Below are 16,286 nucleotides of genomic sequence, written 5' to 3' on the forward strand. Positions count from 1 at the left end.
GGTTTTGTAGCTTTGGTTTTTGTTAGTTTTATTTTTGTCTGTGTTTCAATGGGTATTACATTAATTTCATTTTCATAATATGCTCTGAGCTATGGAAAACAGCCACAAAAATATTTTAAACCTGGGGTGGGGAACCCTTTTCACCCTGTGGATTTGGCAAACTGCATTATTGGGGAAATTGACACAAAGAATAAAAGCAGCAAGAGGCTAAAAGAAACACAGCATTTATGCCATTTGGTGTGGTTGCATTGATTATACAAACAATGAGGTATATTGAAGAACAGTATATAGCGCAGTTTATAACACAGTTCGGTGTGCATGAAGTATATATAATAATAAAAAATCCTTCCAGTAGCACCTTGAAGACCAACTAAGTTTGTCGTTGGTATGAGCTTTCATATGCATGCACACTTCTTCAAATACACTGAAACAAAAGTCACCAGACCCTTATATATAGTGAGAGGGTGGGGAGGGGTATTACTCAGAAGGGTGGTGGGAATGGGTGATTGGAAGCCAATTTTTTTTATTTTGTTTTGACTACAGCAGACCGACACGGCTACCTACCTGTAACATGAAGTATATATGTTACTTTTCCCTTCTCTCCCTATGAATTCCTATAAATTCAAATCGTCATTGATTCGAAACACATTTTACTTAATCTCTTTCACCCCATGTGCTTCTCTTTTAAGGTGGCAATCCTATGTAGGTTTACCTGGGAGTAGACATCAACTTCTGTTTTATCAGAGAGATTCTCAGCAGCAAGAACAGCTCTCTTGGGGAGACACCTATTGCAATGCCTGCCATTTAAAAACGAAGCATGCTTTTTTAGGCTAAACTGAAAAATTGTGCAGAAATGACAGGCGCTCTGCAATTGGTTTCGGTTGCGCGGTATAATCAGCCGAATACATTTACAACACACCCTTGGAAGGATGAATCCGAGCTGTAGAAACGAATACTGTAGATCATAGTCCCCAGGGAATACTGTGTGTGTGTGCAAGATTCCAACAGTTTGACTCGTTAACTCTTGAGAGAAGAAACGATTCGTTTTGCTCAATGGGTTTTATTTTGCATGCATTTATTTTGTAGATAAACTACCACAAAAGAAAAGGGGAAAAAACAACCGCGCCCAACGTGGGGCTCGAACCCACGACCCTGGGATTAAGAGTCCCATGCTCTACCGACTGAGCTAGCCGGGCAGTGTGCAAAGCTGCTTCCGAGAAGGGTTGTTGGTCTACTTGAGCTACCCGTGCGTACTCCATCTCCGCTTCTGACGAGCGTGCGCGCTCCGCCCTTTCCTGCAATGACTCGGCGGTCTCTACGAGCGCGCATGCAAAGCGTTCGTGGCTCCGCCCTCCAGCCGCAAAACACCAGCGTGAAAGGCCATTGGCCAGGAGCGCGGTGTGCCCGTCCAATGGGCGGGCGCGTTGTTGAGCGGTGGGTGAGAAGCGCGAGCGGGTGGCTGCCTGAGGGGGTCTGGAGAGGCGAAGGGGAAAGGCAAGCAGGCCGGCTGGCGAGGAGGCGGAGGAAACGGTTGTTTCGGCTTTCGGCTCTCCGCCGCCATGAGTTCGATCGGCACCGGGGTGAGTGACCCCTGAGGGGAAAGAGAAGCATTGGGAGGCGGGGGTGGGGAGCGCTGTCCCTGGGGAAAGCCCCTGAGGGGCTTGGAATGCGGGCGAGGCAGGAAGAAAGGGCGGCCTTCTTTCTCCTCAGCGGACTCTGTCGCAAAAGGGGGTCTGTGAAGAGAGGCGTGTGACGTCACGAGAGGGGGGAGGACTCTGCTACTGCTGCTGAGTCACTTGGGGGAAACCGAAAGCAAAAGGCCTTTTGGGGAGAAGCTGGGAGAGGAGAGAAAACGTGGGATGTGATTAAAAGGTGTGCATCCTTTAAATTAGCGACAGGTCTGTGGGCCAGTGTTCTCCTGGCAAGGGTCTAATTTGGCCCGCTAAGTCCATCCCCCCTACCAAACACCAACCTGCTCCATACAAAATATATCGTTTTATGGATTATAAATGTTTATATAAATAGGACTTAACGCTATAATTGTGATGTTTAGCCTATTTCTCAGTTGCTGCTTTGCTAAGTGTTTTATAAATGATGTTTCGTTAATTATTTTATGATTTATGCTGTGCTTGTGATGTTTTGTTATGTTGTTGTTGTTGCTTGTTTGTAAGCCGCTTTGGGATTCATGTCTTCGGAAAGAGGCGCAAAAATACAATCAAACTTGTATGTATAAGAACTTGTGTGGAGTAATTACTATTATCATCAATTTATAAACTAGGCTTAATCAAAAATGTCTCTAAACGGTGTACAAAAAATCAGAAGTCAGTTAAAACTTTACTGGATTATTTTTTTAAAAGTATTTGGGAAGGCCAACAGGGAGGGGGCCTGTCTGACATAAACCAGGAGCCTTAAAGTGCTCTTTTGATTGTTGCCTGGCTGGGAGCTGGGACCGAACAACGGGAGCTCACCCCATCGCGGGGATTCGATCCGCCAACCTTCTGATCGGAAGCCCTAGGCCAGGCATCCCCAAACTGCGGCCCTCCAGATGTTTTGGCCTACAACTCCCATGATCCCTAGCTAATAGGACCAGTGGTCGGGGAAGATGGGAATTGTAGTCCAAAACATCTGGAGGGCCGAAGTTTGGGGATGCCTGCCCTAGGCTCTGTGGTTTAACCCACAGCGCCACCTGCGTCCCTAAGAAAAGGATAGTAGATGGCTAAACTGTTAAATATATTTTTGTACAGTATTTTATATAACATTAAAGGATAATTAAGGATCTGGCTTTCTTGAAGTGGGTGGAAACATACCAAACTGTGGGGAGGTCTACACATGGGTTGTTTGGAGGGAGTGGGTGGCGCTGTGGTCTAAAACCATTGAGCTTCTTGGTGAGCTCCTGTTGCTCTGCCCCAGCTCATGCCAACCCAGCAGTTCGAAAGCATACCTGTGCAAGTAGATAAACAGATACTGCTGCAGTGGGAAGGTAAACGGTGTTTTCGTGCACTCTGGCACTAAGATTTGTTTGGCCTTCCCACCCCAGATTCTCATTGAGCTATAAAGTCGTGAGGACCAATCTATGTCATGGTGTGATGTGCAATTTCTGTCACTGTCTCAAACTTTAAGCAAGCTTTCATTGGAATAGACTTTGTCTACTGCTACAAACCTCAAACGTGGGTGGCGCTGTGGGTTAAACCACTGAGCCTAGGGCTAGCTGATCAGAAGGTCGGCGGTTCGAATCCCCGTGACGGGGTGAGCTCCCATTGCTCGGTCCCAGCTCCTGCCCACCTAGCAAGTTTGAAAGCACCTCAAAGTGCAAGTAGATAAATAGGTACTGCTACAGCGGGAAGGTAAACGGCGTTTCCGTGTGCTGCTCTGGTCCGCCAGAAGCGGCTTTGTCATGCTGGCCACATGACCTGGAAGCTGTACGCCAGCTCTCTCGGCCAATAACGCGAGATGAGCGCCGCAACCCCAGAGTCTGGACCTAATGGTCAGGGGTCCCTTTACCTTTACAAACCTCAATGTTTAGCACTGCAATCTTTTCTGAGAAGCTTGTACATTAGCTTTTAGGCTGGGCTAGCCAGAGGCCTATGAAAAAATACATGAATTCACATCCACACCCAACATCTGAAATAATGATCTGGATTTTCCATTGTATAATGTGTGAAATGGTCTTTTAAGAGGAAAAGTTGAAATGGAAGAAAGTCACTGCAGTTCTTGGTTGGCCAGGAGAGGTAGCTGTTGACTCGTCCAAGTCACTGAAGTTTCTACACATGGTACCAAGAACCAATTACTGTAGCTCTGCAGAAGAAAAAGAGAATGGAGCTCACAAAGGCAGCAATACATGCATAATATAAATATAATTAAAACAAAATGCATTTATTTCCAAATACAAAAACCCAGGAGGCAGCCTTATTCACCTGAAAACTTGCTGAAGACTGGTGAACAGACAATATATTTATTTTATCACCCAATAATTGATAGGTCTCAAACAAAGGATGAATAAACACACTCCAAACAAATGCCTGATTTCTGTACTACCGGTATACTGTGTAAGTGTCTAAGATGACAACTGAGGTCATTGCCTCAGTGATTCTCTAAGACTGAAATTAGGCCTTCATGTTACTTGGGCTGCAGCAGAAAACAGCAGCCCCATGCTGCCTGTTTTTCTTCCCTGTAATGTCAGATGCAGACTTGTGTTGCTGCACTGCAAGTTTTCCTACCCTTACTCTGCTTCAGGAACTCCCTTTTGTGGGGATGGGGTTCTTGAAGTATGAGGTGATTCAAACTGTCCAGTGTGACTAGATGTTACTGTATTGTGGAACAGCTTGTTGTGCTTTCCTGGCCGTTCTGGAATGCTATTGGTTTATAGTACAGTGTGGATTGTTTTAATAAAATCAAGGTAGTTTATAAATGACAAGAAAAGACACAACTTAAATCATTTTTTTTTTTTGAATTAGCATTTTCAGATATTTCCTAAATATACAAAGTGTGTAATGAATTGCTTGAATCATATATTGTGCCACTTCTAAGGGTATGTCTCAATATATACGGTATATGCAGAATGCTTTGCAATTTCAGAAAATAGTGCACGGTATGTGCACTTAATAATTACTGCTTGCTCTTAGTTTATGTGAGAGTGACAACAAAAAATTAATTACACAAAACATACATTCTATTTTTATGTCAAACATGAATATTTATTTGCTTCAGTATGCATACATTTCAAACATCTTTTTCTTTCTCTTTCCATATAAGAGGGACTACAAATGTTAAGCAATTGTTGGCTACATAGGAGCTTAGTTCTCTAAGGCTGCAACCCTAATTTTGAACTTTGTGCGACTCAGTGCTCAGTAAATGTGCTTGGAATTAGAAGTTGGCTTTCTATAGGCCATAGCCCCCAGATTTTCATTTATTGGGCAGAATGATTTCTTCCATTATTGCATTTGTTTCATGTGTAAATCATAAAATACATAGTTTTAACAGATTTTTATTTTGTATGCTATCTATTGCAGTTAAGTGGAATAATGTTTAAATTAAATAAAACAAATATTCAGTTTGAGAAATGTGCAAATTTAGGGATTGTTTTTATAATAGGAGAGCAACACACCTTATTTATACAGTGAGGCCTGCAGTGAAATTGACTAAGGAATCCCAGTTCTACTGCCTCTTGCTGTTCTTTGGGGGGAAATCTGCAAATGTATTCTTCTCTTTTGCAGTATGACTTGTCGGCATCTACATTTTCTCCAGATGGCAGAGTATTTCAAGTAGAATATGCTATGAAAGCTGTGGAGAATAGCAGGTAAGAGTAAAACCTGTTATTTATTTAAACCTTTTTTTAAATGACTAAAACCTGATATACAGTACAACATAATGTTAAAAATAACACACTTGCAGAGACTAAACAGTAGAACTTACAAATGAAATTGCTTTATACTGCATCATACCACTAGACAATATACCACAGTATAGCCTCCTTTGACTGGCAGTGGATTATCCTTAGTGGATTGGGAATTTTCCAGTTCACAGGCCTAATTAGGCCTGGCATGTGGTCCCTGAGACAATCTTCCACAAATAGTGACCCTCTGCCATCATATATGATGGGTATAAGCAGGCAACAATTGGGGGCTTAAAATGAGCTCTATTTGTGCAAGCCCTGCTTTGTTTGCAGGCACATTTTGAAGAATTGTGCCCACAAATGGACTTCAGAAGGGCTTGCTGCAGCAGCTGATTGGCGATTACACTGAGCCCCTCTGAAGTTGTCATCTGACGTTACTTTTGACATGTGATTGGTAGGTCAAAGTTGATCTACAGGGCGTGGAGTACTGAAGGATCCAGCCCACTAGCCACGTACACTTCCCCACTCTTGTTGTACAGCGTCAGACAAAGATATTTCCTATTACATGCAGCTACCTGGTCCTGCATGCAAAGCATGGGTTTTTCCACAGAACTGCAGGCGCTTTTATTTTCCCAAGAGGCTCAGTGGTTTTGACCACAGTGCCACATGTGTCCCCCATAGTAGCCCTTAAGTGGACTTCATCATCCAGTGGTCCTTTACCTACTTTTACATGTCTTTATATGCATATGTTCTGACCTCTTGAATTCTGTGAACTCATTCTTGTACCTTGCTTACTTGGGAATACAGTGGTACCTCAGTTTTAAGTACACAATTGGTTCCGGAAGTCTGTACTTAACCTGAAGCGTACTTTCCCATTGAAAGTAATGGAAAGTGAATTAATCCGTTCCAGACGGGTCCGCGGAGTACTTAAACTGAAAGTACTCAAACCGAAGCGTACTTAAACCGAGGTATGACTGTAAGTCCTATTTGGAAGTGACATCAATGAGTGAAGTTGGGTTTTAGCTTTACAGCCTGCCATTATACATTTTTACTCCAAGGTACGTAGTAGTAGTAGTAGTAGTAGTAGTAATAAATTTTTATTTATACCCCCCCCCTCCCCAGTCAAAACCAGGCTCAGGGCGGCTCACACCAATAAAATTACAATAGAATAATGTGAAGCCTCTGTTTTCATTAAAATCAACCAATGTTTTGCTCTGAACCTCTGTAGGGAACAGGATTGCTGCTTTTTCATTGTTCCACCTTGGCAGATACATGATATGATGGCAGTTAGTCAAACTAATTTCAGTCGAACCTACAGTACTTTCATCTAAAGCCCAGTCTGTGCATGTTTCCTCAGAGATACTTACCCACATGGAAGTGTGCCTAGGACTGCAGTTGACAGCTATAAAATTCATTTGATTTGATGATTTTTTTTAAAAAAAAAAGTTACATGGTGGTGTAAAACTTTAATTAGCTGTAAGAAGTTTGGATATTATTGAAGTCAGTGTATACACATATGATTTTCTTAGGAAATCAGTGTCTATGAAATGTATTGTTTCATTTAGGCTATATTTTCATACCATAAGGAGGAAGCTTTTTTAAAACAGTGCAGTGAGGTTGCACATACAGTGGTACCTTGGGTTAAGAACTTAATTCGTTCTGGAGGTACGTTCTTAACCTGAAACTGTTCTTAACCTGAGGTACTACTTTAGCTAAAGGGGCCTCTTGCTGCCGCCACGCCACCGGCGCACGATTTCTGTTCTCATCCTGAAGCAAAGTTCTTAACCTGAGGTACTGTTTCTGGGTTAGCGGAGTCTGTAACCTCAGGTACCACTGTACTAGGCAAGGTAACACATGCTCCATTGGTGGTTCAAAATGTTAGTGCTATACTAAGTTGAAGTTCTGTCAAAATGGATAGGATTCAAGTAATGTGTCCCATCAGTGGAAGCCCTGCTCCAGGACTTGTTTAACCAGGCTTTCCCTCTTTCCTCTGCTTGTGCCCCCACCCTATTAGCTCTGTGGGAGTTGTTGGAACCCCCGAGAACAGTGAGGGGGGATAATGAGAGGGTTGGGTGTTCTGACTGGAAAGTCAACGTATGTAACCTAACAGAACAATTGCCTTAGCTTGATGTTGAATTCCTCCCATAGTACATGTGTATGTTTTCTCTACTGTATTTGATAGTAGTAGCTTTTTATCTTGATCCAGTACTATCCTAAAAAGATGAAAATTTGAATAAATACTAAAACTGTAATATTTTAGTTCCAAAGCCATATAATATACCTTGTGGTTCTCTTATAAGCGTCATGTGCAGGCCTTTCCTGAACTGGGCTCGTTTTCATCACTTACGGATAGTGTTTATTGTAGATTGGTCATATTGTTTGTTTTTTAAATTAATTAGGTTGGTTTTTATTGATGTTTTTAAAAGTACTGTTAACCTGTTTTTCCTTGAACACCTTCTGATTGAAAATGGGACTGAAAAGTCCTAGCAAGAAATACTTTTAACTGATTACTGTATCGTAACTTTTTTTTTTCAGTACAGCAATTGGGATACGGTGTAAAGATGGTGTAGTCTTCGGAGTCGAAAAATTAGTTCTGTCCAAACTGTACGAAGAAGGATCCAATAAACGGCTCTTTAATGTCGATCGACATGTTGGAATGGTGAGTTGGTCCTTGGTATCTTTGAGCATTTATTGCTGTTTAGCACATGCTGAGGCTTATCCCCCTGTCAAATGGCCTCTTGGATAAGTCACTGGTAACTTTTAGCTTGTAACCAGGAAGGAAAGCTGGAGGCGTCAACTTGCAAGGTTGGAAATGCTAGTTTGACCAGTTCTGGAAACATGTGCCTGGCAATCATGTGTCTGTTGTAAAGGATAATTCCAGAGTGATACATGGGAAGTATGGTATGTTGACTCACATTTCTGTTTTGATTTTTGTTCTAAGATGGCTGATGTTTATTTCAGGCAGTCGCAGGACTCCTGGCTGATGCCCGTTCTTTGGCTGACATAGCGAGGGAAGAAGCTTCTAACTTCAGATCCAACTATGGTTATAATATTCCATTGAAAGTAAGGAGCTTTGTTTCTTTTTGCTTCTGTCCATATGCAACCTATGAAAAGCACAGTATGCGTCAGATGCTTTGCAGGAAACTTATTTAAAAATATTTCCAGTGCTCTTACCATTCTTCCCTCCTTCCCAACAGCATCTTGCAGACAGAGTGGCTATGTATGTCCACGCCTATACTCTGTACAGTGCTGTCAGACCTTTTGGTTGCAGGTAAGAGCTTTTATTCATTTATACTGCAATTCACAACACACTTGCCAACCAGAGTTCAGACCAGACAGTAACTTAAAATGTGTGTTTGTATATGAAAAAAATACATTTGTAAAACACAATTTAAAAGCCTTTATCTCTGAGCAGTAAATGCACAAACAAGGGTAATAATCAAGTGAAGATGCTCTGCTGGATTCTTGCAAGCTTCAGAAGGCACGATCTCCACATCTATAGTAATAATAATAATAATAATAATAATAATAATAATAATAATAATAAATTTATTGTTTGTACCACACCCATCCAGCTGGGTTTCCCAAGCCACCCTGGGTGGCTTCCAACAAAAATTAAAATACATTAAAATGACACTGCACACACCTTTGTAATTCAAGAAATCTTTAATAATTTTTTTAAAAACTTCCCTAAACAGATCTGCCTTCAGATGTTTTTTAAATGTCAGGTAGTTTTTGACATCTGGTGGGAGGGCATTCCACAGGAATGCACTCTTGCTGCTTGAACTTGGGAATCTGGAATGCTTACTTAACACAGTCTCTTAAAAAATCCACCAAGACTGCTTAAGAGTGAAAAAGAAAAGGAAAGCATCAGCCAAAAGGGGAGGGGCAAGGAGGGAGGGAAGAAAAACACAACCTGGTGCTAGATGGAGAGTTTAGCCAGGCATGTTTTGACAGAGTCCTTCCTCAAGGGGAAATAAGTTCTGCTTTCAAAAATGTGCCTCCTCTGGGTTCTGTTGGATTATATTCAAAATGTGTCAGTGTGTTTTATAAAAAAAAAATCCTTTCAGCATTACTAAGAATATTCAATGGCTTGGATCCAGACCTGCTGTTTTACTCTTTCTGTTTGTCTGCATTGGATCCAATTGAAACTCCTTCTGGATGGAGATAGTTTTTTATGACTGACTCTTGAAGCTTCTCTGAAAGTCTCTCTTGGCTGAAGAGCAGTTGTTTTTTTAAAGAAGGCTTTAAAAATGATTTCTGCCCAGTTTCTTCTCTCACATTGTTTTCGAGGGCTTGCCAACCCTCCAGACTAGACTTTTGGAGGCATTGAGGGACAGCATGGTGAGGGGAATTGTCAAAAAATGCCTGTTTTTCCTCTGCCAAGGGAGCGTCCAATTAGCAGAGTTCCACTCCATGCAATTCTGGATCCAACCGAATATATTCACAGTTCACTAGTAAGAATAGGTTAAATCCTATTCTCTCCTCAGTATGTGACCTACCCCTAGAAGTATATGCATAGCTTATTTTAAATCAGCTGAATAAAAATGGTTGCCCTCATAAGTTCTGATTTGGAATAACAAATATTGGACATCTTAACCTTTCTGTTAAAATTCTGGGTATGCTAAAAGCTAAAAAAATATTGGGCATCTTAAGTATCCATGGGTCAGCAAAACATACCTTAAGGCTCCATGATCTTAGGCAACTATTCTCATCTTGACATAGTCCACATGTAATAATTCGGGAAGATATTTATTTGTGCTGTTCTACCACGAACAGAGCTTTTCCAGTAAGTGTTATCTGAGTGAAGAGAAGTGTGGTAGAACTATATTTACCATTTGGCAAAGTGATGCCTATAGTAGGCAAGTTATAGTAGTTAAATATGAACCCAATGGTACATTACAAAATAGGGTGGCAAGTACATACAGAAGTTTCCCAATAGAAACACATCTGTGTTAGTCATGGGCTGTGGCTTGTGCAGCTGATTTCAGTGAAACATTCCCAAATTGCTTACTCGAAAGTAGGCCCCATTAAACTCAGTGGTACTTGTTAAGTGTTTGTAGGATTGCAGACCTTTTGTCATTTATTCTCTGTCTGGCAATTCCTCTAACAAATTTTTTTACATTTCCAGCTTTATGTTGGGTTCCTATGATGGTGATGATGAAGGTGCTCAGCTATACATGATAGACCCATCAGGCGTTTCATACGTGAGTTAAATTATAGGTGGGGAACAGTTAGTAGATAGGCAGTTGTGTGACTCTTGCTCCTCCACTGAAGTCCTTTAGTTTAGTGCTTGGGGCAGCGGGGAGCAGCTGGCGGTTGGTATTGTGCTGCTTACTGATCCCTAGTCCAGAAGATCGCCAGATGTTCAGGATACTTGTGCAGGTCTCTGGAATAGGACTGACACAGTATGAACTGCGTCTGAATTTAGGTTAGAACTGCACTGCTGTTTGATAAGGCACATGCATGCATTTGTTTGTGATATTCCAACACTATGTAAAACGTTCGCAATAATTACAGCTATTGTTTGGTTTAAAGTTGTTTCTGTTGCATTTACAGGGTTATTGGGGATGTGCCATTGGGAAAGCAAGACAAGCTGCAAAGACAGAGATTGAAAAGCTCCAGGTAAGTCATTGCCTTGAGACTTAGCTTCTAAACAAACATCCCAGGTGTATCTGAAACAATTTTTCCACAGGGCAGGAATTTTCTGGGCTTATTCATCCAGGTATCTAGAAGTGTTGCCTTCTCAGTAAAATACTGGACTGCTGTCACCAGTTCAAACTTGACCTTCAAAGAGCTTTGTGAATAACAAAGGATGTGTGTAGATATAATCTTGGTTCTTCAGGAATTAGATTGGTGCAGAAAGGAGCTTCCTGAGAATTTATTTCACACTTAACTATAGTGCATTGGGTTTGTGAGCTTTATTTGAGAAGACAGTAAACACAATAGTATGTGATTAAAATGCTCACAGTATTTGTATATCCACAGATGAAAGATATGACTTGCCGTGATGTTGTTAAAGAAGTTGCAAAAATGTAAGTTTCTTACAATGTTGGTTTGGGTTGATTCACTGGGGCAGTTCTTACATTGAATTGTCTTTGGATGGTGGGCTGGGATCTAGCAGTTCAGATAAAATGGACATCCATATTATGACCCTATTTGATTTCAAACTACCGTTCCCGTTGCTCGGTCCCTGCTCCTGCCAACCTAGCAGTTCGAAAGCACATCAAAGTGCAAGTAGATAAATAGGTACCGCTACAGCGGGAAGGTAAATGGCGTTTCTGTGTGCTGCTCTGGTTCACCAGAAGCGGTTTAGTCATGCTGGCCACATGACCTGGAAGCTGTCTGCCGGCTCCCTCGGCCAATAAAGCGAGATGAGCGCCACAACCCGAGTCGTCTGTGACTGGACCTAATGGTCAGGGGTCCCTTTACCTTTACTATACTTCTTGATAGATACTTGGAATAACTACTTTTTCTGTGTTAACTTTTTCTAGAATCTACATAGTCCATGATGAAGTAAAAGACAAAGCTTTTGAACTTGAACTCAGTTGGGTTGGAGAAAGTAATGTATCGTTCAGATCTTCTCTTTCTTCATTACTGTTTACTGCTTTATGAAAATAGTTAATTTTGTAACTTGCTGTGATTTCTCCTTAATTAACAGCGTATCTAAAACAGTGAACCTGTGTCCCTCCAGATGCTGCCAGTCTCTAACTCACATCACCCCTGACTGGTGGCTGGGGTTGTTGGAGGTTAGAGGCCAACAACAGCTTTCGGGTCTCTGGTTCCCCATCCTTGACTTAAAATCGAAGACATGTGCCCTCGTATGGGGGTACATAATCTAAATAACATGGCTGTATACAACGTCTGCTCAGGAGTAGATCCATTGAAATCAGAAGCCGTGACTTAAGTCAGTTGGTTTTAATGAGTCTACTGTATGACTGTAGCCCATACTGTTTTTCAGGAAACAGTACCACAAAATGAGTTTGTGGCACATTTGTATATACTTAGAACAGGCACCTCCAAACTGCGGCCCTCCAGATGTTTTGGCCTACAACTCCCATGATCCCTAGCTAACAAGACCAGTGGTTGGGGAAGATGGGAATTTTAGTCCAAAACATCTGGTGGGCCGAAGTTTGGGGATGCCTGACTTAGAAGATAGGTTTGCATTCTGAAATAAAAATAAAAAAATTCTCTTTCATTTGTAGTAACCAAGGGAAAACATGAAATTGTCCCGAAAGACATTAAGGAAGAAGCAGAGAAATACGCTAAGGTAAGTGCTGGAACTTCACTGGCTGTTGTACATAGGAAGCTGCATTAGACATCATACATTGGTACATCTTGCTCAGTAGTCTATTCCAGCTGGAGGTGCCAGGGATTGAACTGGGGACCTTCTGCTTACATTCCTGGGAGGAAAACATCTCTTCTAATTCCTTTTAAGTAATTTTAGTTTACAAAAGATAATCTGGTCCAGAAACTGTTGGGTCTTATAATACCAGTTACCTTGGAGAAGTGATGATGCAGGCTGCTGTAGAATTTGTCGTTTTATGTAAAGTAGTTATAAAATTTCAGCTATTTAATTCCACAAATTGTGGGGACAGCTAGATTCCTGGTGTATGTGTAACATACAGGTTGCTGTCTGTTGGCAAGGAAGCAGTAGGACCTGATCTTTTCTCTTTATTTCTACAGGAATCTCTGAAAGAAGAAGATGAATCAGATGATGAAAATATGTAGGACATTGCTACTTTAAAGCAAATGTTTTAATCTATACCACAGGCCTGTGTATGTATTTGCTATGATGTATGTGCTGGAAGACTATTTTGAGTGACCAACTTGCACTAAAAAATTTTTCCAATTACTGTTTATATTTGAGTATCAATTATTTGTCCAAAGGCTAGGACAATGGGAGTAAGGGATTGATGGAGGAGCCTAATGAAAACAGGAAGATATACCTGGCTAGGAGCCAAATAAATTTTGTGCAGTGATGGCGACTTGCAGCTTGTCTTGAAATGCCACAACTGTATTTTCCCTCCTCAGTGCTACATAGCAAACCCTTTTGAAATTTCCAAAAGCAAATTGGTTGTTACATGGGTGGTGGTGTGGAGAAAGTATGTTGTTGAAGGAAAACACATTGGGCACCCTGATGTAGCATGCTAGATTGCACCCATTACTCAGAGAACTACACTCCTCAGCCTTCTTGAATCCAGGCCTTAAAGAAATGGTAAAAAAAAAACTTGCTCCCTCCGGTCAGAAGGTAGCAGCCCAGATACCTGGTCATACAAAGAATATCAGGGCTGTATCCCATCATTGGACAAGCTTATGATTCAACCTCCCTACCTAGCAGTCCAATTTTCCTGTTGTCTGGATTGTATTATAGTAGATATGATTACTGCTGCTGTGAGATTGCAAGTACTCATGCAGCATGTAAGAAGCTTGTATAAAGCATGAACAATATGTATCTGTCTGAAAAGTCACACTTGCTATATGGTAAGATGTCACACTCAAGCTTTATCTTTCCTCTTCCAATTCAGGTGGGATGGCTTGAGGGCAAATAGTGAGCCTGAAGCTTGGTCATGCTTGAATAGAAGGGATCTGACTAATGCTGTTGGGTGTTGATTTCTGGCTTCATGTAACAGAGTGGTGGTTGTGAAAACGTAATCTGAGCCCTGGTTGAAAGAAGAAAATTGTTGCAGTATTTTGTGTAGTGCTGTGCTTTAGTGTGGTGATCACTTTCAACTAATTTTTGCAGTAGCTGGAAAATGCTATGATTTTACAGTGAGATTTTCACACCAGATTCTTGAGAGAAACCAGAACTTTGTGCTCAGATGAGATTGCTGTTGTTCAAAAACTACTTAACTTTCCAATTTATTACACTCATTTAGATGGCAATGCTTAAACAAAATTTCTAGTATGAAAAAAAATTAATTTTTTTACCTGAGAACCCTCCAGGGCAAATTTGGGGGAAGCCTATTAGTGGGAGGCCTAGCATTTCCTGTCCAGAAAGTTGTTTTCAGCTCATAGTTAGCAGATTAAGCCACCATTTCACCCACTCGCCCACTTTTGCTTAACACCCACACAAAATACAAAAGCTTGCTCACTATTTTGTGACAATCTTGGCATTCATGAATATTTCAGATACTTTGTCAATTGCTTACACTGACCATAGATGCAGGTGGTCCAGCAGCCAGCCACATGCCTTTGAGGCCATAAGTGGGGCATGGGATGCTACGTATCTCCTCATGTTCTCCATCTACTTTGTCTACAGTCAAAGCCAACTTGTGTACTCAGCTGCCCCTGTGAATAACAGGGTTATTTTAACATTCTCTCCCACAGCAGCTTTCTGCCATCATTTACATAAATCAGTACAGTGGAACCTCGGTTTATGAACACTGTTTATGAACGCCGCGGACCCGTCTGGAACGGATTAAATCACTTTCCATTACTTTCAATGGGAAAGTTTGCTTCAGTTTATGAACAGACTTCCGGAACCAATTACACCCATGCTTCGGGTTAAGTACGCTTCCGGTTGAGTACTCTGCGGACCCACCTGGAACGGATTAATCCACTTTCCATTACTTTCAATGGGAAAGCTCACTTCAGTTTAAGTACTCCGCGGACCATCTGGAACAGATTAATCCACTTTCCATTGTACTTTCAATGGGAAAGCTCGCTTCAGTTTATGAAGAGACTTCCAGAACCAATTGTGTTCATAAACCGAGGTACCACTGTACATGGACTGGAGCATGTCTTACATGATCCTGCTTATTTTTGAATAATTTAGTATTGACATTCTTGAATGAGCACTAGTTTTGAAGGAGCTGCCAGTGGTGAGATATTTTTGCCTACTTTCCTACAAAAAAAGTAAGGTGAAAGGAAATATTTTCACCAATTAAGAGTTATCATACTTCTACCTATGAATTTGATACAATCACGATTGCAGCTTCCTACTGGGAAGATGCTGAACCACACAATATTTATTAATGATAATTCAGCTGACCAGTGGCACTGTCACTTGACTCACTACTACTTCCTGTTCCTAAAAAAAAGGTTTCTCAGTGTATTTACAGTCCTGTACTCAAGACCATGTTTCCAGTTTCTCGTCAGTCATCCCCAAACCACAGCCCTGCTTACGTCATAAATTAGTGTGACTAAGCAGGATGCAAACAAGCACTGTGTGATTCACAGCACAATGAACTTTATATATGTGCTACAGATAATTTGTACGTAAAGAGAAGAGTTATTATGTGCAATCCAGCAGGTATGAGAAACCTCTTTACAAATGTAGGGGAAGCTTCTACTTCTGTGAATGGGGAACCTTCACCCCAAGATCCCACATTCACTCAAGTGCAGGAGACACATTCTGGTAGTAGAGATCAGCAGTAAAATAGTTGCAGCAATAGATGGGACTCTTAGCTATATTCCTTACACACAGCCAGACAATAAGAAGCATCAGCACAATTCAGTGATACCTTCCAAACAGGCAAAAGCTGAGCAGGGCCAGTGAATGATGGTCTAGCCCAGCGAAACAAAATAAAAATAAAATAGAAAAATTCCTTCCAGTAGCACTTTAGAGACCAACTAAGTTTGTCATTAGTATGAGCTTTCGTGTGCATGCACACTTCTTCAGATAGGCTGGTCTAGGCCAGCATTTCCCAAACTTGGGTCTCCAACTGTTTTTGGACTACAACTCCCATCATCCCTAGCTTGCAGGACCAGTGGTCCGGGATGGGAACTGTAGTTCAAAAACAGCTGGAGACGCAAGGTCTCATTCAAAAAAGGAGCTCTCGTTCTAAATTAAGAGGTGCAACTATTGCCAATAGTGACCCTTCAGTGAGTAAAACAGGCAAGACAACCCTATTATTAGGACTTAAGATGCAATGCACAGGATTTATATTGGGAGCTAGAGGTCTTCTACATGTGCAGCAGACAATTAGTCTTTCAATGGCTACTCTCTTGT

The 16,286-nt window shown here is 41.4% G+C and overlaps 1 protein-coding gene and 1 non-coding gene across 2 annotated transcripts; one reads left to right on the top strand and one right to left on the bottom strand.

The window, feature by feature from the left end:
* Positions 1-1,123: 1,123 nt before the first annotated feature.
* Positions 1,124-1,196, bottom strand: TRNAK-CUU (transfer RNA lysine (anticodon CUU)). Its single transcript has one exon. It is a non-coding gene; the product is annotated as a tRNA-Lys (tRNA).
* Positions 1,197-1,420: 224 nt separating this feature from the next.
* On the top strand, positions 1,421-15,834 carry PSMA3 (proteasome 20S subunit alpha 3). The gene is made up of 11 exons (XM_035103896.2): positions 1,421-1,580; positions 5,214-5,296; positions 7,868-7,991; positions 8,294-8,395; positions 8,530-8,603; positions 10,464-10,539; positions 10,892-10,957; positions 11,321-11,367; positions 11,827-11,894; positions 12,538-12,602; positions 13,019-15,834. The coding sequence occupies exons 1-11, from the start codon at positions 1,560-1,562 to the stop codon at positions 13,061-13,063; spliced, it is 771 nt and encodes a 256-aa protein (XP_034959787.1). The 5' UTR covers positions 1,421-1,559; the 3' UTR covers positions 13,064-15,834.
* The last annotated feature ends 452 nt before the right edge of the window (positions 15,835-16,286 follow it).

The sequence above is a fragment of the Zootoca vivipara genome, chromosome 1 (genome assembly GCF_963506605.1).
Source record: "Zootoca vivipara chromosome 1, rZooViv1.1, whole genome shotgun sequence".
Lineage (NCBI taxonomy): Eukaryota > Metazoa > Chordata > Lepidosauria > Squamata > Lacertidae > Zootoca > Zootoca vivipara.

Bases quoted from the DNA above. Each gene is read 5' to 3' on its own strand.
- PSMA3 (XM_035103896.2), top strand. From the start codon at position 1,560: ATGAGTTCGATCGGCACCGGG. The intron at 10,540-10,891 runs GTGAGTTAAATT...TTGCATTTACAG, and splicing joins ACCCATCAGGCGTTTCATAC to GGTTATTGGGGATGTGCCAT. The intron at 10,958-11,320 runs GTAAGTCATTGC...GTATATCCACAG, and splicing joins CAGAGATTGAAAAGCTCCAG to ATGAAAGATATGACTTGCCG.